The sequence below is a fragment of the Chelon labrosus genome (genome assembly GCF_963514085.1).
Source record: "Chelon labrosus genome assembly, chromosome: 10".
NCBI classification, from domain to species: Eukaryota; Metazoa; Chordata; class Actinopteri; order Mugiliformes; family Mugilidae; genus Chelon; species Chelon labrosus.
In genome coordinates this window covers 18629219-18654792 of record NC_140360.1, presented here as the reverse complement: position 1 = coordinate 18654792, position 25574 = coordinate 18629219, and the positions used below count along the sequence as shown (strand labels likewise).

General features: G+C 42.0%; 1 protein-coding gene across 2 annotated transcripts in view; it reads left to right on the top strand.

Moving 5' to 3' along the window:
• The window catches only part of tmcc1a (transmembrane and coiled-coil domain family 1a), a 39931-nt gene that overhangs the window by 3241 nt on the left and 11116 nt on the right, over positions 1 to 25574 (top strand). Inside the window, exons 3-4 of one of the 2 annotated variants that reach the window (XM_084554195.1) lie at positions 7676 to 7721; positions 8082 to 9006. In XM_084554195.1, the coding sequence (XP_084410321.1) occupies positions 8323 to 9006 (684 nt within the window). In that variant the 5' untranslated portion in view covers positions 7676 to 7721; positions 8082 to 8322. Of the gene's footprint in view, positions 1 to 7675; positions 7726 to 8081; positions 9007 to 25574 lie in introns of both variants that reach the window. The other variant, XM_084554196.1, reaches the window with a different exon arrangement.

Genomic DNA, 25574 nt, shown 5'->3' with positions numbered 1-25574 from the left:
AGCCTGTTAATACTATTACCATTACATCCACCTTCATGCTGAAGTGCGCTGAAGCACCAATACTCTTATAAGAAATGGTCACTGGATTCATGTAATTGTGGTTATTGCCATCATTACTAGCAGCCTTCATGAAAACAGATGCAAAAATGATTAGTAAGGGATGCTCAACGATTCGGATAATCTATTTTTTTGCAGCCCTGTGGAGTCTCAACAATCACAATCATCATTTGAACAGTAATATGACTCCAAAGACAAAATCTTGAATCTTAGAGAGGAAACACCTTTTGTTTTCTTTCACACACACAGATGCTCTCCTTCTCTCTCTCACCTTCTTCCTCCTCCAGCAGGGACTTGCTGTTTGAAAGCCCACAGGGTAGCGAGGTGTTGTAGTGCTGCTTAAATTAGACGCCACAGACTGAAGTTTTTTTTTTTTTTTAAATCTGCCAGTACTAGAAGTTCATGTTTAAAATCCCATAGAGAAAAAAATAGTTTGTGTGAACCATCATTTGTACTGTAACCATGGACAGACTGGGTTTATTCTCCCCAGTGGGACTGACTCCCACACTTAGAGAGTGAAGGTGAAATTCCTTTACAAAGGCTGTGGTTTCTAGTGGCAACGAGCTGGCTGCTTCCCTCTGATCCCTTCCTGTTTGAAGACGGGCAGAAAAGAGGCAGAGGTCACAGTGTGTCACAAGAGGTTGCTTTAAAATAGGGCTGAGGTTGTTTTAGTGTTAAAAAGTAGGCTCTCTGGTATTTAAGTCTGTCTTAAAACAGTAGTCAAGTACCCATATGAGCTATGAAAAAGGTTTCGCTGACATCATTTCTTGTTCATCATGGCCTTTTAAAGATCCCTTCCTAATATAATTTCAGTCTAAATGAAAAATGGGATTTTGTACTAAATCCCCATTTTAATACTTTTCTGCTTAAATAGAAATATATTAGATTTTTAGTTTAACCAAAATAGAACAATTTAATTTTCATCTAATCTGTTTTAGCCCTTCTTGTCTTCAGAAGGCAAAACTTGAAAAAGTGCATTTGGAGGTTTGGAGGTTAAGAGTAATATTGTTCAACTTAAATCTTGCCCCAGAGTGTAGATCTGATAGTGTTGACTCACAGCCTACGTGCTGAGCCCATCGCGCTCAGAGTAAAAGCCTCAAAACCAGAGCTTGGTTTTTCTGATCCCTAATAACACCTTTGAGTACGGTCTCTGGTTACCACAGCCCAGAGATCTGACTGAAGAGTTATTTAAGTAGGTGGTGATGAGGATGATTTAAACCTTACTCTGTTAAATTGTTCTCGCTTGCTGGCACCACAAAGAGTCAGGCGCCCTATGGCCTGATAACCTGGCAGGTTTCTCTCTTCAGCTGCACAAAGTATGCGTTGACCCTGACACGCATTCCCTTTCCCATTCCTTATGGCCGTTTGCCTTTGACACAATCTCTGGTATGAGATTTCAGCTGGTGTGTAGGTGGTTTCCAGTCTGCTGACAGTTGATGAATATGGAGGAATATGAGCTATGTTGGACCAAGCTGGAGGCCTGGCTAGTGTTTAACACCCATCAGGTCAGTTACTGAAGACCGCTTTAAAGTACTTAATATTTTCCGTAATATTTTACATGCTCCTCTAATTTCTCTTCTACACTGGGAACATCTGTCTTAGCAAGAGAAGAGAACGTAATCATGAATACCTGACACATTCTGTCTGCACTGTTGTTGTAGTCAGCACCGACCGGTATCAGTGCTGCGCATGCTGTAAATTATTCAGTTGGGCACTTGCTGTGGTGTTGAGCACAGACGCAGGAATGCTCCTTAAACAAGACCTCAGTGAACGTACGGCCTGGTCCACCATAGTGTTCCTTTTGCTTTTATAAAATAGGTGCTGCAGAGAGATTGAGAGGAAGCTGTAGGTGGGTAAAGAGAGCTTGTGAGAAGACGTCCCTACTCAGCTGCTGAGGGTATTGTTCGTCCATGTGGTATGTTAACCACTCGGCCATAGGGTCGCCCAGCCTGACATAATGTTTAACATTCAGCCTGATGATGACTCACAGCCAGTCTTCAATTAAGTTTCACATCGCTGCCTTGCAGCCTAGATTTTCTCAGCAGCCGTCCCTTCTGTACAGCCTACATGAGATATATGTGACATTTAACGCCCATGAAGGATCAATAGATTCACAGTTACTCCGTGTTTGTAGTTTCCCTCACAGACCACATTCAGTACTCCTACATGACTCAGACTTACTTCACACCCAATGTACCACCTGTTGTTTTTATTGTTCTCTTTGTGTGCGAGTCAGCACGGTGACGCATGATCTCCTGTTTTCTAAGACGTAAACATTTGAGGCATTTATTATCAAACTTTTCTATGAAATGTATAAGGTACAGTTTGTAACAGATGCTAGGTGTGAATCAATACTGCTCGTTCCTGTGGACCATCTTATGACATTATTTCAGGCAGAGAGACAATTAATTTCTGATCCCGTTTAAAGCATGCCATTAAATATGTGACGTTTAAAAGAGAATGTTGCAAGTCAAGAAAGTTGAAGTTTGTTGTAATACTGCAGATGTACTGTATAAGACGCAATTACGCAACTTTCTTTTTCTCAATAGATTTACCAGTGTACACTTTTGTGTTGCCTCCCTGGCAGTTGTACAAGCGGCTTTAACTTTTGATTGCGTGTTTGATAGATTGTAAATGATTGCGTCTCTTCTGGTTCGTCCTGTTCCTGGAAGGCTGAGCGCAACTTTGGCGTCGGGGTTGTGCTGATTTCATTTTGCATCATAGGACGTTGTGCCTAGCCCTTTCAGGGAGCTACCTGCCTTACACCTCCTCATTCAGACACACTGTGCTTTATTACCGAGGCTGAACCTGACACGGCCAGGCAAAACACAATGTAGATCATAGGAAGTCTTTGATCCACTCCGGCTACTTTCACTCTCTCTGTAAGCCTCTGTCTCTCTTCGCTCACTCGCCTTGTCGGAAACAAAGAGTTGTGCTTTTTATCACACTTTGTGCAGTGTGCTGAACTCATCTCCTTCACTGTCACAGCTGACACAACTGTCCTATTCTGTGCCTTCGAGCGCCACACACACACACACACACACACACACACGCATAAATACAATAACGATTGTTCCTGTTTCCTGGCTATGCTGTCATTATGCAGCTGCTGAATGAGATATGGTCCAGTTTCCATTGGTCAAAGACAACACATGCACACACACACACAAACACACACATGCACACATCCATATTTCCACACTATATAATTTCTGCCATCTCCCTCTTTCTTTTTCTGTTTCTGCCTGATACAAACACATACACATATTCGCGCATGCACTCAAACACAAACGTCACTGACAGAACTCTCTGGCCTAATTCCTCTCTTATTGATGTGTGTCTGTCAGTGAAAGAGGCGCAGCACAAAGAGCAGCGATGGGCCTGTGTGTGGCTCAGAGGGAACAAAGAGTGGTCTATTCCACGCCAGCTCTCAGACTTTTCTGGAAACACTGCATTGGCTTGTTTAAGCTATAGCGATATTTAGAGTTATCCAACTGTATGTTCAGCAAAAACAACAACGTGGCTGCTTCGGTGTCAAACTCAGGCCACATTTACGTGTGCTTTGGGTTGGTCATTTCCAGTTGGCTTTTTTTACGTCAAGCGCAGAATAAAATAGATGATTGGGTTATTTTGCAAAGATTATAATACTTTATTTTGTGCTTTGTCATTTAACAGTTTGATCTGTAATCACCATTACCACTCTGGGTCTTAATCCCCTTTTAAATAACCACCTTTTATTGTCTATATGTTCAGTAATAATCATAATGGATGTGATTTTAGGACAGTTAGGTGCCACGTCTTTTTTTGTATAACCAGTCTCTGTGAATGAAGCTGCAACTTGTTTTCTAGTGAACATTTAGAGGGAGCCGTGCCAAACTTATAAAACTTGACAGAGCTCGTTCAAATGGAGCAGAGAAATCAAGGAATCAAATCAAAGAAACAGGTCATTGTTTTCAAGTATTGATCGTGGTAACTTTGTTTTGTTAAGTTGAATCTCCGGTTATGTAAATGATGAGCTGTGAATGTGTGAGCTGTGAGTTGAAACAAAGCTGTTGTTGGACTTTTTCTCCATCTTTCTAGTGAGGCTGGCCAAAGACAATGACAGTAAGACCACTGGCAGCTCAGCTGAATGGAGTCAGACTCAGAGTTATGGACCACTGTGTGTGTGTGTATTTATGTGTGGGCCTGAGCGAGGCCGTTGTCCATGTGGTCATTTCTTATTTACCTTTGGCAGCATTGGGAAATTTCTGAGTAATATGCTGACTCACATAGACTGCCGACCCTGGCTGTCACCGACACAGTTAATAAGTTGATAATCAATGATCTGTTCCTGTGGAGGACAATGCTTAAATAGACATCCTTTCACTAGCACGTTGAAAGGGATGCACCTGGTATTCTTATTCAGACACAGAAGAATACCAGGTGGAGCATCGCCAGCGGTGAAGTCTTTTATAGTAGTCACTTGATATACTGTCATAGGAGCATAATGTCTGGAATTGAATTTGTTCAGGTCTGAACGGGACAGATGTCATTAAAGATCTGGTGTTTGTTGTTATTGTGTCATCATTTCATCAAGGTGGATCCTCAAGACTTAATTAAACCAAACAAAGATGGAGGCATACACACCAAGTCGGACAATAAGCCGTTCTCCTCTAAAGGGTCATAAAAGAGGATTTGGTTTGCATATAAAACCACAGGCAATCAAGAAAACACCCAATCCAACATTGGGATCATCCTGGGGATGAAGGAGGGGATTTACTGACGCAGAGGGAGGGGTGAGCACTGGTGTCAGGACAGGACTTCAGGTTCAGCTTCAGCTTCAGGACAGGATTAACTTTGGTTTTTCCCTCCACTCATCAGCTCTCAAATGAGAGCACAATGCCCGATCATTATGAATCACACTTCACTGTCGCTTGCTGTGCTAATGGGCTGTTCATGCATGGATGGATCAATAATCAAGCATGCATGTATACTTAATGATGCATGAGCCTGACTGTTCACTTTCTACTGCTACTGCTTAGAAAGAAAACCCATTTCACTAGAAATAGGTTTTACTGTAAAATGTACATTATGAAACGAATTTGTGCTTGTGAAGGCATCTTATGAAAATGAAAAACAGAAACATGTTTTCATACTTTATATAAATAAGCAGATATCTTCATGTATTATTATGAGGAGAACTATATCTTGGAGTATTTTGAGCAGGATTAATAGTTTGAAAGGCATTGTTAACAGAACAGTATATTGATAGCTGCAGGCAGCAGCCGGCTCTGTGAACCTGTTGAACACCTGCCATTTTTCCCTGGCAGGCCGCATTTAACTGATTGGCACAGACTCCCGTATTAATACACAGCCTCTGAGTTAAGCGCATCAGTACCTGACGGCCTGAATTTGTAGAACACAAAAGATTAGACGAGGCCAGATTTCAGATAAATTTGCACAGAAATTAAAAGCTAACCATGGGAATCTGTCTCTGTGCATGAATGTGCCTCTTCTTGGCAGTGACAGTGTGACTTTTGTGAAAAGCGATTTGCTGTCTGCATGTAACATCTCCCTCAAAGCCCTTCTGTCTGTGATGAGTTGTGTATTTCTATGACTGTGTGCACCTGTCTGTCCAACTTGTGTTATTCTTGATGACCTGACAGCGCAGCTGAAGGAATATACACTGCCTGGCCAAAAAAAAGTTGCCACCTGGATTTAACTAAGCAAATAGGTACAAGCCTCCTATTGGATGAATACTACATAGATGATTGTCTTTCAGCTGGCAACAAGTTATTTAACCCCAAACTGCAATGAGTAGCTTCTCATTTCTTAAACAACCATGTCTAAAGACACATCCTGTGGTCATGGAAAAGATGCTAGTCTGTTTGAGAAGGGTCAAATCATTGGCATGCATCAAGCAGAGGAAACATCTAAAACTGGGCTAAGAACTGTCCAACGCATTATTAAAAACTGGAAGGAGTCTTTGAGGAAGAAGTGTGGTCGGAAAAAAATCTTGATTGATCGTGATCGGCGATCACTTAGGGAAGGGAACTCAAGTGATTGGGACCGAACAGCTGTGTAGCCTTAAGAAAACCACTGATCAGTAATAATAATAATAATAATAATAATACATTTTATTTGGGGCGCCTTTCATGGCACTCAAGGACACCTTACAGCAACAAACAATAACAACAACAAATAAAATAATAAAATACTAGATCACTAAAAGCATGTTTAAAGGGAGTAAGCCTGTTTAAAAAGTTGGGTTTTCAGATGTGATTTGAAGGTGGAGAGTGTGTCAATGTTCCTGATGCTTGGTGGGAGGGAATTCCAGAGACGGGGGGGCAGAGCGGCTGAAGGCTCTGGCCCCCATGGTGGTCAGACGGGCAGGAGGCGCAATGAAGCTGATAGATGAGGCAGATCTGAGTGTCCGGGAAGGAGTGTTGATGTGGAGAAGGTCAGTAAGGCATGTGGTCTGATGAGATCCAGATTTACCCTGTTCCAGAGTGATGGGGGCATCAGGGTAAGAAGAGAGGCAGATGAAGTGATGCACCCATCATTCCTAGTGTCTACTGTACAAGCCTGTGGAGGCAGTGCTATGATCTGGGGTTGCTGCAGTTGCTCAGGTCTAGGTTCAGCAACATTATGTGCCCAAAGAATGAGGTCAGCTGACTACCTGAATATACTGAATGACCAGGTTATTCCATCAATGGAGTTTTTTCATCCCTGATGGCACGGGCATATTCCAAGATGACAATGCCAGGATTCATGGGGCTCAGATTGTGAAAGAGTGGTTCAGGGAGCATGAGACATCATTTTCACACATGGATTGTCCACCACAGAGTCCAGACCTTAACCCCATTGAGAATCTTTGGGATGTGCTGGAGAAGGCTTTGCGCAGTGCACTGGATGGAAATAAATCTTGTGTCATTGCAGAAGCTTATCGGAACAATGCCACAGCGAATGCGTGCTGTAATCAAAGCTAAAGGCGGTAAAATGAAATATTAGAATATGTGACCTTTCTTTTTGGTGGCGACTTTTTTTTTGCCAGTGTGTTTTAGTCTGTAAGTGTCCCTCCCCAAGGGCTCTCAATGTTCCTGCCTTGCTTGTTTTGCTACCCTCAGTGGGAGAAGCTATTAAAGCTACAAGGAGGCTTAGGCTGACTGCCTGCTTGTCTGTGGGTCCATCTATGAGTTGATCACTCTTCCACCATTGAGGTCGTTTCTTAAGGAAGACGGCTTCTATTTTGTCAGGTGTCTACTTTATTGGGTTCGTCACTTACTTAAATTAAGCCAGGCAGTGTGCAAGGCTGCAAGAGCCGATCGTGCACTTTGTTTTAGTAGCACTGCACTGCTGGTTGTTTCTAATGCGGAAATCCCTGATACCTCTCCAGGGTGAGGAAGGGATACCTTTGGGCATAATAAATGAGCTCCTAAAGGAGCACACATACAAACACACTAAGTCGTTTCTTACGATATCATGTGTGGTCAGCTCAAAATGAGTCATGTTCTCCAATCACATTGAAATTGATTGCAATCAGAAAGAGGTGTCCAGTCACTTGAGCACCTTGAGGTTAGAAATAGTGTGTATTTTAAATCTCAAAAATGCTTTTCTCTCACCTTTTCACCTCTCTCAGGTAAACCAGAAGAGCGGGTCACACTAGGATGACAGTTGGGCTGATGGTAGGTGGGGAGTCATTATGTTATTTCCTTTCTCTCACTTTAATTTATTGTGCTTTCAAAACGGTATCCCTTTCCAGACTGTTCATATATTTAGCCTGCACATACAGTACCAGCGTCTTTGTTTCATATTGGCTCACGTGGATCCAACTTGTTTGTCCAGCTTTATTACTTGTATTTGATAACCAGACACCAGGATATTTGAATGCAGAATGATTGCAGCTATTTTCTGCTATTTGCATGCAGTTTAGGATGCAAATGGTCAAAGTTGAAGTGAAAAATTTGTTATTGTCACTGGATCTAGGTAACATTACAGCCCCCTTTCATCCATCTTCTCTCTCTCTCCTCTCCCTTCTGTGTTAGACCATCATGGCTACTTGTTCCTGAATAAAAGATGCATGCTCCCTCTTTGGATCCATCCCTCTGACCACCAATGAGCCGATACAACCTTCCATCAGTCCCATCTCCACCTCCACTGTTCCCTACTGTTTTTTCATCTTCTCTCCCTCAGTCATTGACCCCCTCTGACCTACTGCATGCCTGACGGATAGAGAGAGGGAAGTATTTGTAGGCCATTTGATTGGACAATTCCTACCTGCTATTCATGAAGTGTCAGCAAGAACATATGCAGCACGGGGACGACAGTCGAGGGGAGCCAGAATGGGTGGGACCCAGTTCAGATCCTGGATATAGAGGAGATTCAGGGGGGTCACAAGGTCCAGGGTTGAAGAGGGCCTCATCCCAGTCAGAGCACCCTTCCTTCAGTAAGATGAGCCAAAACGCCAGGGAGAGCATGGGGGTTCTTGGCCAGGGTTTGAAACAGCTGTTCCAGCAACAGCGTAAACGCCTCTCCCTCTCTCGCTCCACCATCACCTCCTCATCTTCCTCATCATCTTCCTCTGTGGTGTCAGCAGGTGGAACGTGCCCCTCTGCCCCTGAGGATGCCTCGGGGTCCTGCTTTTCTGACTCTGACCGCCTCTCTGCTCATGTGGTTCCTTCTGCAGCTGGCTTGGGCTCAGCTGCTGCGGGCATGATGAGGCGCGGGACCAGCCTGCAGAGCCGCCGCAGTAAGGGGTCCGTGTCGGGATCTGGGAGTGGAGACCGGGATCCCCTGCTGAGAGGTAGCCCCCAGGCCCCGCACCGTAGATACACCCATGATCCGCAGCAGCATACCAGCCGCCCACGCTCCTCCTCCACCACCGACACCACACCCAGCAGCCCTGCCCCTGCTCCTGGCAGTGAAGTGGTGCTGTCATCAGGGTACCAGTCTACGGAGGAGACAGACAGGGTAAGTGACAGCAGCCATTAATCTTTATCCCTTCAGGGGTTGATCGATGTGTTTCTTTTCCCCTTTTGCTGGTGTCAGGCTTGTTTGTCAGTGAAGTGTCAATCAAAAGTTGAGGTTCACCTTGCTGCTGATATAAAATTCTCCGCTGTCTCAGCTTTGAATCCAAGGGGAGGGCCAGTTGTCTGTCACTACTGATGTCTGATTTCTCCCACAGCTGACAACTGTTTCAAGCAAAAGATGTATTTTTTATTACTTTTATTATAAATAGATGTAAAAGAAGTACATAATACAAAACTCAAGCATGTAAAAACATACGGTAGATAACACTGTAAACAGTCTCAACTCAAGCAACAGTAAGGTCCCCATATGAACATATTTACAAGTTGTACTGCTCTAATGATCCTTCCTTATAACATCATAAACAGATCCTTTTCTAACACACTTCCAGTGGAAGTGTCGACGGACCAAATCTAGTTCTGTGCAGAAATGCATCCTACACTTTATCTGAAGTCGCACAATGAGTTCAGATAAACTTTTGATATATTATTTTGTTGTATGTCTACAGTGACAATGCAGTGTCTTATATCTTAACGTACAGTTGTGCATAGAACAAAGACTGTTTTTGACATGAACCAGATAAATCAACAGCTACTTTTATTTTAAGACAGGGTTGAAAAGATGTAAATGTATCGTTTGCAAATGACTCTTGGTTGGTCCATTTTTGCTGTACGTTTAGAGTAAATGCTGCTTTATGTAGTACTAGTTAAACAATTAGACAAACATTCAATCGTTCAGGTTTTAATTGACCATAACTATGAAACAACACATGCAGTATGTACAAAGTACAGTAGCCACTGTTTAGCTTGATGACAAACACTACGGATGACATCTGAACCAGCTTCTAATCAGGTTATTACCTGGATTAGTTTTCAATTAACAGGAATGCCTTTTCAAAAGTTAACTGGTGGAATTCATTGCCTTCTTAATTTGTTTGAGGCCCTCAGATGTGATATTTGGAGAATAATAGAAGAACCCCTTGATGAAAAAATGTCTGGCCCTTGAAGCGCTTGTCTCTCACAGGGACTGCCACAGGAAAGGAGTTACCTCTGTTGTTGAGGATAAAGTCATTATTTACAAACCTCAGTTATGAGCTTTGTAACCTCTTTGAAATTAAATGTATTAGTTTATTGTATAACTGGTTTCTGACAAACTGAGGTGTTTGATCCGGGGATCATCAGGATTACATTATGTCATGCCATTTCTGCAGCGGCTGTTTGTTGACCTCCAGTTCAGATTTGTAACAATCTCTGGGATACCAGACTACAGTTGGTTCTGTCTGCCACCAGAGGTCGCTGTCAGATCAGTTAACCTGCTGTGAGCAGCACTGGGCTTGGTTCATGCGGAGGTGGTGTTTGCATTATGACCTCGTATTTGTTGTAGACTCGACTGATCCTTGACTTAATAAAATAAGCCATGTCAGCGACCGACCAAGTTAAATCTGCCTCTCAGTCCAATGACGGGTAGTGAGTTTAGACACGTGGGCATGATATCCACGTCAGGTGACATCTATAACCTCGTTAAATTTAATAAAGTTTTTCCATCTTTCTTATCAAACCAAATTTCTCTCAATCCTGTATGAATGTCTTCACCTGGGATAGCAGAGCAGCGCTGAGAAACAGACATCTCCATTATTCTTTCTGCTGTGACGGATAGACGGTCATCAACCATGCAGTGGTCTGCTGCTCACGCTTGGCAGACAGTAGAACCTGTCTCACTCATCTTTAACTAACATCACAGCCCCCTCTCCGCACAGCAACACAACAGTGTCATTAAGGTTATCCAAGTGGTCGCCGTGGTTACCCTGAAAACTTGCGGCAAGCTGCCTAGAACTACGCCCTCCTTGGGTTTCCATAGTAACAGCATGGTTGACCTTGGAGGTGTGTGGGATCCTGTTGTTAGCAGAGGTTGGGGTAGTATATTTTAAGAAGGAAGAATCTCCAGTGAGTTATCAGTTCTTTTTATTGATCATCACACCTTTTCTTTCTTTCTTTCTTTCTTTCTTTCTTTCTTTCTTTCTTTCTCAACATTTTCCCTCCCCTTACCCCTTTCTATCCCTTTCTGTTACCCCCTCCCTGTCCCCGTCCTCTCTCCCTGGAGAGAGTTAATGCAGACAGTCAGCTGGTCCCTCCTCTTCTCCTAACTCCCCCTCCTCCCTCTCAATCTCTACCACCTCCTCCTCCTCCTCACCCCACCCTTCGGTTCACTGACAGGAAGCGAGAGGCAACCTTGCCTCGTCCTAGATGAGTGAGAGCGGAGCACTAGCTGTGTGTGAATGTGTTATCAGTTCTGTGTTCAGAAGAGGATGTGGAGGGGTGTGTACATGTGTGAATGTAAGACCTCGTTTTTTCTGCGCTACAGATGCTCTGAGTGTGTGTTTACAGAAAATAATTTGTGCACTGACAGCCATGTGGTATGAGCATCCTGTGTGAGTGACTGTATCTGTGAGAAAGAGACGGCTCGGGATCACTGAATATGAGCAGAGGGCAACACAGCTGAGCTGTCTTTATTTCTTCTTTCTCTGCCTCCCCTTTTTCATCATCCTCTTTTTCCCCTCTCTCTTTTCACTTGTGTTTGCATAGTAGACGGAAGCAGTGTGGACTAGAAATGTGTGCACATGGCTGTTTGGAGAGGAGGGTAACGTGTGTGCCTTCAGCATGTGTTTGTGTGTGTGATTGTGCAGTGTATTATGTGAGGTAGTGTGTACTTTGGAGGGATATCAGCAGAGAGGAGTAGAGCAGGGGATCCAGCTGTGGGTCCTTCAGTCAGTCAGGATGGTGCAGCGCTTCAGTCTTCGTAGACAGTACTCCAAGGTAAGCTTTCAACACACAAGCTTGTTTAGTCTTTAAAATGATATCTGTGTTGTCCATTCTTCAAGCTGCAGCTGCATTCAGAGCTGAATTCTTTCAGCGCAGATTTTTTGCTGCCAGCAAAGCCTTTTGTTATCTTTATAATACTTGTGTGATGCTCTAGCATATCCTTTTTCCACCCCTCTCTCGTTCTGTCTTTATTTCTGTCTTCCAGCTATTTGGCATTCTGCCAAGAGATGGTGTTTTTGGTTGTTTGATCAGACCTTCCTAGCACTTACTCAGAACAGAAATCTAAATGACAAGCATTGACCCTGTTATTCGTTGAGACAGTGCACAACTAAGAAGAAAACATTGTTTTCTTGACTCTTGGATACAGGCAATTTGTTTTGGTGAAGAGAGATTTTCTTTTGAAGTACCTCAATCCATACAGTAACTCAGCGGTCTGTGGTTGCAGTTTATCTCAACTGTTGTTAAACAGTAACTCATACTACAGCGATAAGAGTGTTATGATGTTGATTGGCACTGTCACCAAGGGGTGTAATTATTGGTAAACATTATGTTTGATTATTGCTGATTAGGGAGCATTTATTACTCATTTGCAATAACAGGCTGCTTGTCTATGCTCTAATGGTTCCGTGGGTTTGATATATCTATCCCCTGGTGGTAAAGAGATGGGAAGGGTTGTGTTAAAATTCAGCCTTAGTCTGTTAAGTGCCTGCTGTTCTGTGGCTAGTGCTCAGCCTGTGGGATTAATTACAATTAGCTGATGATTAATTGATTGACTACACCCACCCTATTCATTTTTAATGCCACATGATAATGCTCATGAGCCTTGAAGCAACAACGTGTACGTGCATAAATGCACTGGGCAGACAGATGCACAGTCTCACTTTCAGACATGAACGCCAGAATCCAGACTGACAGTCTGATTTAATCAGGTCTTTTCTCTCCTCTCAGATGGAAGGAGGGCTTAAGCAGAAGTTGTAAAAAAAATAAAAATAAAGGATGTGAAGGGGTGCAAGGTGCAAAATGTTTATTGTTAGGATGGATGACTTGTTTAGGGCAAGGTGTGGTGAGGTACAGGGAGTAGAGTCTGGTGGGATATGAGCTACTGAGTTGAGATGAAACACAAGCCAAGCCTTGGGCCACTCTGCTTACACAATAAGATTTTTGTGTCGGAGAGAGACTGAAGCCTTGTTTATTTTTGAGATCATAACCTCCTTCAGGGCCTGTCTGCAAATGTTCACTAACCTTGGGATGTTGGGAAGTATTGGAAAAGAAGGGGGTTGGGCAGATGACCTCTTCACTTTCCCTCAAGACATATCTCCACATGCCCCACCTGTCTACTTGCTCATCCTTTGTCTTGTGTTGTCCATCACTCAATGTTGGGATTTCATGTCAGAGATAACAGCCAAGCTCAAAGCAACATGCCTCAAGTTTGCAGAATAAAACAGCAAATGTCAGCAATGTGTTTCGATAGTAAGAGTTAAAATAATTTTTTTATTATTTAGTATTAAGTAGACTTAAAATGTTTACTTCTGTGTTACTTATGTTTTGCATTTGTGTCAAATTTAGTGTTTTGCTTTAATGACATTGGCACAACAGTCAACTCTCCTCCGTCTTTCTGATCTCTGATTTAAGTCGTCCTCTGAGACACTCCTACACAGCCATCTTTTTACAGTATTGTTGCTGAGTCGTGTGTTGCCTTAAAAACCTTCAGGTTAGCCTTTTTCCTTTTGGCGTAAAGAAATCAGCTCTTTGCTTGGCATAACAATTTGACTTCTGTCTCTTTACTGCTGTGACAATGCTACTTAGTAAGCATCGTTCTTCTGGAAATTTGAGGCACAGGCACAGTGTTAGTATGTATATAAAAGGTGAACAATTGCTGCATTGTATTTACTTCTCACGAGTCTCTTATGAGTAGATCAAATCCACCTGATTTGATCTTCTTCATACAAAGGAGTTAACATGGCCAATGCCACAAATTTGGTTGCTCATCTAAAAACAGTCCACCATCTTCTAATACGTCATAACTGTGTAAATGCTATCCTGAAGTTTATTTTCAGAATTACTTGAAAATATGACCAATTTTTAAAAGTGGTATCAGGCTTTTGGATCCCACTGTATGTGTATGGAAGCAATGTTGAATCACATGGAAGAGTGTCTGCAGATGAAAGCTCTTAAGTTACGTTTAATGTGTGATTTCTCTAATGACCTTCCGTTGAATTAAATGCAGGCATACATTAAAAATTGGTTGCATGTCGTGTAATGTTAATTAAACATAACCAAATCAGACGGTAGCAAATTTAATTTACTTTAATTTGTATAGTTAACTCAGCTATGGTTGTGTTGACCTTTGGAGTAAATGCATCAAATGTCGGATGTAACTGTGGCTTAAATCAGAAAGATGAACATACATCCAGTTTTAGTGAAGAAATTGTGAGAAAGATTAACTGAATTAAATCATTAATTACTCAGTGAATAGTAAAAAATAAAAATAAAAAATAACCGTTGGCAGTTTGAGTTTCACTTTGCTGTCAGATTTGTGTGTACATCTGACCGTGCAGTGAGAAGAAGTGTCAGAGAGAAGAACCAAACATCACCTGGTCCCCTGAGGTTTGTTCTGTCCCTGCTAGTTTAACATCCTCATCACTGCGCTCTCTAATCGTCTCCCACCTCCTCGGGCTGTTGGCTGTGTGCTGATAAAAAAGTGTTTGTGACCTTTGCAGCAGGACACCGCAGCTTGTCCTGGAACTATTTTAGTGACATTGAGTCTTTTTTTCAAACTCTGCAAAAGACAAACATGAGGCATTGCTCTGTCACACACCCATGCAATCAGGCCTGCAGATGCATTTGATAACTCTCAAGCTTTGCCACAGCAGATTGCCCTCTAGTCATAGTAAACACAGTCACAGAAGTGCACAGTCAAACCCATGCATAATCAGACAACTGGGTTTCGATTGACTTTGAGCAAAGGAAGGGAGAGGGAGACATGGGGATGATGAAGCATGTGCTCTTAGCCCACACTGAAGATTGTGTCATTCTAGCGTGTTTGGAAACAGCCAATAGCAAATTGTTTATCAGGTACTGTGTGTGCACCATCATGATTCGGTGTGATTCAGAGTTGTTGACATTAATTATGAGATCCTATTGTGGAGTCACAGTTGAACGAGGAAGCAGTCTAAAGCCACTAATGGGTTTAGCAGATCTGCTGCTTGTGAGCTGACGATCAAAAAATTTTACTTCTAATCATTTTAATCTTTCTTCCCCATTCTGTAACCCTTAGCTCTCCTTGGCTTCTTATCTGCCCTTAAGAAACTTGACATTCTTGTCTTTTCTTGTCTTCTGTTTCCTCATCTCAGACAAAAAAACCATACCTCTTTTCTTTTGTTCGTGTAGTGTAAATATTGCCTTACCTGCTTTTCTCAATAACCGGTAGTGATGCGTTTGTGTTGTAGTTGATTTAAATTCTATAGTGTGGGTGTGTGTTCGGCGGGGAGACACTGATCACCAACGCAAACACCAGTATCGACTATGAATTAAATACAATGGATGTCCTGTTCTGGTCCTTCATCCGATCCTGTTCTTGACTGTCTTTTGACATGCATTACTTGCTGCCTATGGAGTGAGTGCACCTTTGTGTGTTTTGGAAGTGTTTGTTCAGATGGGTGTCACTTTAAAAAAGGTGTTTGACCACAATGTGGCGCCAGAAGAGCTTTGGTGGCCCGCTACAGGGATAAAGTCCATTCTTTTGAAAGACGCTATTCACTAATTGCTCTCAGTGATTGCCAACTTTAATGTTGGACAGCCCAAAATCATACTCTCCAACTCCTCATCAAACCATTCATGTTTGCGTGTTCTACGCAAAACGTGCACATTTGTTCTGCACACATTTGTGTTTTACCTCAATTTGTCACCTGTCTGTGCAAATCTCTTGCAGCTTTGTGCATGATCTCTGATCAAACAGAAGGTTTTCCTCCGTGAGCAAGCGTCTAAATCTGCTTGTTATTTAGTCAGTCTTTCTTACTTCATTGTTCCTATCCCCACACCCTTTTCCTTCTCACTGTTTCCCTTTATTCATGTCCTAGAGATTGTCTCTCCTCAACGCTCTCCCTCTCATCTGTGTCCAGTGCTCAGACAGTACAGCCGGTTGCCCGTCTCCATGGTAACAGGGTGATGTTCAAAGAAGGCCAGAGTGGCTTTACCCAGCTGAATGCTCGCAGGTCCCCCGTCTGATCTCACGGCTACCTCATCAGCCTGTCTGGTGCAATAACAACCTCTTAGGGCAGGGAAAAGGTGTCTTCTAAAATTAGACTCCTGTGCATCAAATATGCAGAGTTTGTGTTAAATGCTACTCGCTCTAAACCATGTAATTAAGCTTAAATACGTGAAATGCCAAAGCTGATATTGTGAAAATGCCCCCTGTCACTTGTATCTATTTAAATGAAGTCCTCTGAATTGACAGTAAAGCAAAGTTTGATATTTAACAGATCTTGGTGGGAATTAAGTCTTCCACTTCAAAGAAAATAAACAAAACAAAATGAATAGATTTATGTAAAATCCAGGGATTGGACCTGAATCACTTGCTCATTTTTAACATGCAGGCATGCATTTATAGGCGTGTTATCATGTGCATGTGTGTCTTTGTGTGTGCTTGAACTTTCCACCCAACTGTTTGTGTGTCCTTTGAAGTGTACCCCCAGCCTGTTTAATTAGGCCATTGAATATTCATGTTATTATACATATAGGCCAACGCCCTCATCCGGTAGTGGCGGCTATTAGCATTCACAACACTAGACACATATAAACATGCAGCACAGCTTCACAATGGATGCATGACAAATAATTTTGCTTTGAAATTCTTTTCTAGTTGTGATGTTGTGAAAGGAAAGCTTTAAGAAAAGGGCACAAAAGGAAGTTGGGGCGGAGGAAAGATTTGAAAGATAAATATAGGTGTCTCTGTGTGATCAACAGGGTGGACAGAGTCAGGAAAGGGAAAGACAAAAGAAGATAAAACTGTGAGGTTGAGGTAATTTTTCCCCTCTCAGACAGTTTTATAGGTTTCTAATCTGGGTCTGAATGAGGAAGGAGTCTGCTGCAGCTCTCTGCCTCTTTCTCTGCTGCTATTAATAGACAGATGTCTGAACCAGTGCTGATCAAGTTCACTTTTCAAGGACATTTAAATAAATTATGTGTTTTTTGATTATTACACCCTTCGAGAAGGAGATTAACAGCGTCTTTTCACTCACTTGGATTGCATTAATTTAGGAAATAACCTGAAATAACTTTAGACATGAATGAATATTTTTTTGTTTGTTTGGTTCCTGTGCGTGAGGTCGTGTGCACATAAGTGTGCATGTCAGCAGTGAGTCACTATGGGTCATCCTTTGTATATTTATTTTTGGCTTGCAGCTGGTCCTTCCTCTTAGGGCTTGTGCGTGTATGTGCGACTGTGGGCATGCTTGTGTATTTTTGTTGTTTTCTCAGCCGTTCCAAGATTGCCACATACTTGGCCTGTCACTGAGTTAACCTACATGTCTGTTCCTCAGACGCTGTCCTCTGGCGATATTCCACTTAGCCTAATGTCAGTACTATCTCTGAAAATGGCTTCCTTGACTAGTGTTGTCAAAATAAACTACCATGCACCTTCCTGATAAAGAGGTGTGTTTGGTTTTCCTCTCCTCTGTCAGAGTGACCATGAGATTGTTTTCAAAGGGAAATTGCTCATTCTGAGAGAGGGAGCCCGGATAAAACAAACAGACGGGCTCAGAGAGGCCATGCGATTGCTTCCCTGCCACTCCCTTCTCAGTCTATATCATTTGCGGGACTGATAAATTATGGATGAGACTATAGATCGCTGAGCTCAGCCCTGCTCCACTGACCCACTTAGAACACACATGCACAGACATTTCAAATCTGATCGCAACCTCTAGGGAAATATCATATTTTTTCTCTGCTAATAACCAGAGCCATTTCTCTGTTCCTGTGTCAACCGCTATCACAGTAATCTTTCATTTTTTCAACCACAAATTAGCGTTTTGACTCAAACACACATCTTTTGTAATCTGACATGATCATCTTCTTAACTTCCACCTTTTCTTAACCTCTTCTCGTGATCTCCTGCCTTGATACTTTGCATAACTGCAGTGGCTACACCATTTTGCCTGTCTCACCATTTCTGCTCTGCTTCCCCTTGACAGAAACGCTCTTCCTCCCCATTTATAGTATTAGCCTACAAGTCATCTGTGGGCCTTGATATGATCGCCACATCAGGAAAGAATTATGTTACATAAAGTGCTGCATGGCTGCTAGCGGTATAAGTGATAATAGAAGAATGCAATAAAAACAAAGGGTCATTGACAGGAAACCTGTCAGGAAATGGGAGACCACCAGACAGAGCAGTAATACAGTCACTTGTACAGTAACACACTTTGTGCAGCTTAGTCCAGACTTTAGCTCCCCCTGGTGGATTGATAATGTAGTGGTTTGTCACATTAGTTGTATTCTAGTTGGCTGTAGTTGATTGTGATAGTTATTTATCATATTCTCTCTGTTTTCAGTTTTAATGGCTTGATGTGTTTTAATGTTCATCCCAGCAACAGTAGATGGTAATTTATCAAACCTTGCACTAGTATATTTTAATCAAATGTTGATATGGATTTAATATGACAGATGATATGAGGCTCCGGTCATTAAGGAGAATGCAGACAGAGAAGCAGTGTTAAGAAGTGAAGATAGCACGAAATGGTGTAGCTATTATAATCCATTCTGCTCTGCAAGTACAAGATGAGAAGAGTAGAATAAGGTAATCAGTTGCGTCTGTGCTTTTCCGTTTGCACTAAGTCAGTCTGTTGCGAAAAAGGTTACTTTCAACCCTAAGATTTCATCAGTGCATTTTGTGAATCATGAATATATATAATTAAACGGAAATTACAATTTGGCTGCATACACAGTTTTCGAGATAGCTTCAGCTCCTATTAGTCTGTTAGATAATCTTAAACTGGCAACGATAGAATGCCCTCTAAGATGTTCATTAGATAATAGCTGTCCGACAGTGATGAGAGTTTCCTAGTCAAATGCCACTCCTCATTATCTGTCCTCCTGTCATAAAATCTGTTGCTTCCTAGTGCCCTAATTTACACAGTGGAGTGAAACAGTACTCAGACTGTCTAATAAGTCTGTTTTTAAAGTGGGTATGGGATCAACAAAGGGTCACAATGTGCAGTGTGAGAAAAGTGGGAAGAAGCCTGATCAAATAATCTTCCAGAGCCAAAAATCTGGTACTGTTTGTTCTACGTTCTTCATTTTCCTGCTTATGAATAGGCTGGCAGTGTGTTTGGGCTTACATGCTGCCCCATGGTGCTCTGAGTATTGTGCACCATCCAGCCAGACCAACTCTGCAGTTTGGGCCGGTGCCCTTTCTGTTTTTATGTTGCATAACCAGGATGGGCTGAGCGTAAACAGAGACTGGCCCAACAAATACCAGCCGCCACCAGCAGACAAACAATGCGTCTCCCCACGTACCCATTCTGTTTCCCTTCACGTACACAAACTGCTCCGCTGTACATACACACCCGTCAACTGTCTCTCGCATATATCACACCATTACCTGCACAGTCACAAATTTAATGGAAAAAGAAAAAAATGCAAGGTGGAGGTTGATACAACAACAATATCTATAAATACCACCAAAACCCACCATCTGCATTTATCTGCTGCAGTTTATTGTTACTTATCTGTCATATATAGGAGACGGATACGGATATATCTGCAATGAGTTGCTATCAGCCAGCATAACCGCTCATCCAATTTACCTGCCAGTAGTTTTCCAGAATCTTCTCTGAACACTTTCAACATGCAGAGGAAGCACATTACCTGTGGCAGGTTCAGACATTAAACTGTACCTCAGCAAAACCTCAGAATGTACGTATGTGTATGATCACTGTCCTGTAACCCTTATTATTTCTACAGAAAAAGTTGTTCAAATTAAAGCAGTTGACAGCAAGTCATGTGGAAAATTACCAGCAAGGTGTTTTGTGTAAAGGACAAACAAAACTCCAAGTCTGATATCTCTGATTCTGGCAAATCTCTACATCTCTGTGTCTATCTACCTGCCAAGATGCCACAAGCGAGACAGTGTTTTTGTGAATTGGTTTGAACCCACATTTTACAGATAAAGCACTTAATTGTTTGGGTTGCTGTCATTGTCACTTGTTTGTTTTTCTCGATGTCTGGATCTTGTGGACGCCACAATTGGAGTTGGCTACTAAAATGTTTCACGCTCCCTGACCTCACAATTCATAATGGCTTCTGTGTATAAAGTGCCCAGTGGTTTATGTAACTTCTAATAATTGATTATACTGAAGCGCAGGCTAGGGAAGTCTGGACAGCCAGAGTTGGAAAGGGGGCTTCTTTTTATGGGTAAGGTATTGTTCAAAAAGACCAGAGCCCCGAGCCATGGTTGTCTCCTCTTTTAGGCATGAATTACCATCAGGCCGAGGAGACAAAGCTCTCGCTCTTCTTCCTTTACGTAAGCTCTCACACCCACAAACCCTGCCACAGAATAACCCATCACAATTTGTAAGCACACAGACAAGGCAGTGCTATTAGAAATGATTTTTAAATTAATTCTAAACTTAGATGCATTGAAATTGCCCTGGCTGGTAATTCATTTTAGGTTTTATGTTGCACTTACTCACTATATGGCTGTCTGTTTATCCCACAGTTCAATCCCAAACCCAGTCCAGTTACATCAGAACCAGTGTGGTCCTTGTCTCCTTTGGTTTCCTCCAGAACATGTTGGCTGTGTAGCATAGGCCTGGCTTGAGTTCAGCAGTAGGCTCTTTCCTCTGAATGACAATGAGCATTATGTATTATTATTCCCCTGTCCACTGGCTGGGGAAACATGCCTGCACAAGTCAGTCTCTGTGCCTCTTGTTTGTGCCCGTCAGCCAGAGCGTTGCCCATTCAAAACGTAAAGTATTAAATCAAAAGCCCAAATAGTCATATTTGACCGAAGTGAAGCAGTTGTGGAGCTAGTATAGCCTTAACCATAAAAGTTACATGTGTCACCATAACATTTAAAGTGGTATATTTCTGTTAGTTATGCTTTAGACTGGTATTTCTGTGTGCAGGCTGTGGATTGACCACATTCATCACCAGTTCAGCAGGTCGTGTCCCCTTGAAACATTTATAAAATGCAATTGTGTGAGAGAGAAAGAGATGTATTGTAATGTGTGTTCGCATCTTTCTGAAAATGGGAGGCCACAGAAGCACCTCAACACATTTTTTTACTGTCCTTGTTTGCACAAATATTCTTGATATTCCTACACTCTGACAAATATAGATAGTTGTACTATTAATTCATTTACAGTGCATGAGAAGTCTGTCGTACAAATCAACTCTGAGATGTGTCTCATGTGTCTCTAGCAAATTTCTTCATTCTGTCGTGTAGAATAAAACTATATATATGCATCTTGATAAATATTTATTGATATTGTTAATGGCTGATTACAATCTGATATATATGAGATTATAATTTCATTTAGATTCATTTTAGTTGGTTTTCATGCCCTTTAAACTCTGATTTTTCTAGGAAGAGATCCCTTGGGTCCTTTATGGGATTTAGGTCAGGACTCTGGGAAGGCCATTTTAAGACTTTTCTCCAGCCTAGTAACCTTTGGATCACTATCCTGCTGAAAGATCTACTTCTGCTACTTGAATAATTTATAGATTGAAAAAGGTGGCCATCCAGAAATAACACACATCTCCAGAAGCTGCCCTAAATGTTATTTTCCAAAATAATTAAATAATTGCCATAATTAGCTGTCCTATTCTTTGCCGCTAAGCCTGACCTTATGAACATTTTCCACTTGATCACTCTTCTTGTGTGTTGGTACTACTTGATCACTTTTCTAATGCTCTTTGAACTCAGTTGTATTTTGTAATTCTGGTTTTTTTGAAGCAACCTGTGCTGCTTTTTCTATTTTGTATTTTAGTCCCAATCAGCAGTTCAATCCAAGATGAACAAAGTGGCCTCTTTTTTTGTAAATAAATGGTACTTGATATTTCTCTCAATGAGAACTCCTCCAGATACATTTTTGATGCCCTTTAAATTTGTATGTTGTTCATGCTTTCTCAGGGGGCAACCTCATTTATTCATTTTAGCAGATATTATTTGTTTTAAATTAAACATATACTAAATAGTTTTTTCTATTGTTTAAATTATTTTCTGTTTTCTGTTATTTTCTGTTTCTGTTCTGTATTTTCTGCTCACTCTATATATTTTTCAGTCCCTGAAACATATTTTAATGATTCATCATCTTTCTGGATCTCAGTAAACATAGATGGCCCATGTAGATAACACCACAGCTGTTCTTTCTAGCCACTAATTTTGACGAGCTTATGTGTCACTAATGAGGTAAAACTGTCCCGAGGCCTTCCCTATTTCTTTTTGGGCGTCAGTCACTTGTCGGGACATGAATATACCCCCTGCTGTGATTTTGTCATTGCGGAGCCACTCTGCTATGTGGGCTATGTTACTAATGCTTCCAGAGAATGTATGACGAAGCTGAGTCACCCCGCGAGTTTTAGTATTCCTGGACAGACTGGAGTTTCTGGTGGCCGCATAACCTCCACAGGGGTCTTTGACCTCAGGCTGAAATGACACCGAGAGCATGGGTGGAGGATGTATGTAATTCATTAGTGTCGGAAAGGAACCCGTTAGTCAGAAGATCCTGTGTCTGATTCCCCCAAATGACCAAGGGTCGACATCTGTTACAAGATCGGTTTCTGTTTGCTGTACATTTATTTATGGTACATGCAGTTCAGAGCCGGCTGTTGTTGTCATATTCACCCATTGCTAAATTACAATACACTTTACTTCATTAGTACTTACCCCTTCAAAAGGTCAGGTTCAACTTGTTAGGTTAGCTAGTGTAACTGACAGAGCTAATGCTAACATTAGCTGGCTGATATTGTTTGCTACCTACATTTCAAAGTGAAGCTTGTTGTTACTGGTAATGCTACAAGGACATCTGGTTTATATAGTTCATGTTTTTTTTATTAGGCGTGTAGATGTTTTCTTGCAATCAGTTTAAAATGACTAAAGCAAATAACATGGTCTAGTAAATTGCAGTTTGAAACTAGCCAATACCAACTTAGAAGAACTTGCATAGCATACAAATAACTTGTGATGGCCCAGTCAAAGTATTTGTGTGTCAGGTTTAAAGTTATAAAGACTGAAAAGGATACACTGTATATGTGAATAGAAATTGTTGGAAATTTAGTAGCTTTACTTCTTTACAGCTTTATAATAATTGTCTTTCTTTGACAGTGTAATGACTTAAAAGTGACTTAAAACCACACACGGTGCCGTGTGTCCCTTTCTTTCAGAACAGGGGTCAAACCTACACGTCACACTTCCATCTGAGCCATTTGGGTTTATTCTTATATAAGCAGCCTTTTCACTAAATGCTACCCTCCCTTTCTCTCTCTCTCTCTCTCTCTCTCTCTCTCTCTCTCTCTTGCTCTCTCTCTCTCTCTCTCTCCCTCTCTCTCATTAAAGACTGTATTCAGGCTCTCTTCTCCCCCTCTCTCTTGTCGGCTTCAGAAGTCCTTAGTAGCCTTTACCCCCACCACCCCCAACCTGCTTTGCTTTTCCTCCCTAATTGGTTTGTACATTTTTGGAAGCGATGGCTCCAAAACAGCGAGATTTTATTGCTACAATAAACAATGCCCCGAATCTCATAAAATTGTGTTAGTTGGAGCATTTAAATGCAAATTTGTGTTTTAATGCAGTGAAGGTGAAGACATCCTGCTGTTAACTTGTAAGTGAAATAAAAATTTCCACTGGATTGTTGTTGAAGTGGATAGTTTCAGTTCCACCTGACAGTTTATTAAAAAGCATAACTTTGTACGTTAATGAAAATAATATCCATATCTTCATGAATATTATTCAACCGTGCTGTTTCGTCAGTGGATATGTGCGCAGTGACAAACTTATAGCTTATAGTCACATGTTCACATATATGCAGTTTAGAATAGCAGCTTTGTAATCATCATATGACTGTCTAATCTGTGTAATCTGGGTCTTTACTTGCTGTTTTCCCTCACCTCAACCCAATCCTTTGCATCTGCGTTTTTCTGTTATACAATACATGTAAAAAAAAACATACTACTCAAAGCACAGTTAAGCTTGTTCAGTATGTGTTATTGGTCAGCAGAAACATTTTGTCAACCCTGTTTGTTGGTGCACACAGGCAGCGGAAGGTGATTCATTACAGCATGATCACTGAGGAAGCTGATTGGCTGCGACACTCATACTGTGTGATAATTGCAAGGAGGGAGTGGAGGATTTTTCTTCCTTTCTTTCTGCATGAGCTAACCACTGTTTTGGAGCTGAGCTGGCCTAGAAACTCCAACAGAAGAAAAGCACCCCCTCCCTTCATGAAGCTTTCTCACAACCCCTCTCTCCTTTGCTCCCTCTCTCGCTCCGTTTCCCTCTCAGTGACAGCTCCTGGTGGGCTCTTTTTTCCTATCTGCTCCCTTGCTCCCCTCACATCCTTCCTCCGGGTCTCTGGCTCTCTGTTCTCCCCTCTGAGGGTTTTATGCCCGATGGACTCTTTGAACGCTTAACTTCGCAGTAAACTCTTCCTTCTTTTGCTCCTGCCTGCATCCAACCTGGCAAGTCTTCATACGATTAACCGCCTCTCCTCTGCCACCCCAAAACCTGATGGGCTCTTTGCTCCAGTGGATATTTCTTCTTCCACTAATGTATGCTGTCAGTGGGAGCCATGCTTGGCAAAACACACATGCGTGTATTGCATACGTTCTCTGACTCTGCGGACCGTGTGTTTGCACTGAAGCGTGGTCATGGGCTTTGAGGAGCGGCTGCCCTGTGAACCAGCACCACACCACTCTGTAGACTCTGCAGCTATCAATAGTCATGGTTCACTGCTGGAAGGACTGAGTACTCTATGGATTCTGGATATTCAATCAAGCCAGCTGTAATTCCAAAAAGCCTCTGCTTCCTTGTTGTCAAGTGGAGCCTCTGACGAGTGGACTTTGAGTCAAGTGGACTTTGTTTGGGCAAAGTGTCCTAAATGATGAGTTCTCTGCCAGGGCCGTGCTCCTCTCCTTTCTCCTCACTGTGGTTGTTTCCAGAGAGACACACAAACAGAGAGGCCAAATAAAATTCCAGTGCCAGCTGAACGCATGCGTCTCTGTGCCATGGAGGTTATCCTCAACTTGGTAACTGCTGACACCTCTCCACTTCCTACCCCTATCACTGTGAGTCTCTTAATGTCTGTTAATTTTTCATTATTTAAATTACTGAAGTTTTTCATTTGACTTGTTTTATTCATGTTTTTAAGCATGACATATTGAAGACTATCTGCATAATCTAGTATGTGATTATGTACAGAGCACCTTTGAGACTACTCATCTGTTTGAGTGGTTGTTTTGTAACTTAATATGTTGAATGTTGAAACTTTAAAAGGTGTTTCAGAAACTTCTGCAAGGGGATTTTCTCTTGGAAGTCTTGTGTGATGTTAAACCCCTTCACTCTCAGTTGCTGATGTATGCTTCCGTGTTTTGCATGTGAAAACAAAGGGCTTTCCTTACACCCTCTTGACTTCTTTATGGAATGCACTGGCAGTCATCGGCTATGCGTGTCCGCCTATCTGCTGTGCCAGACTAGTG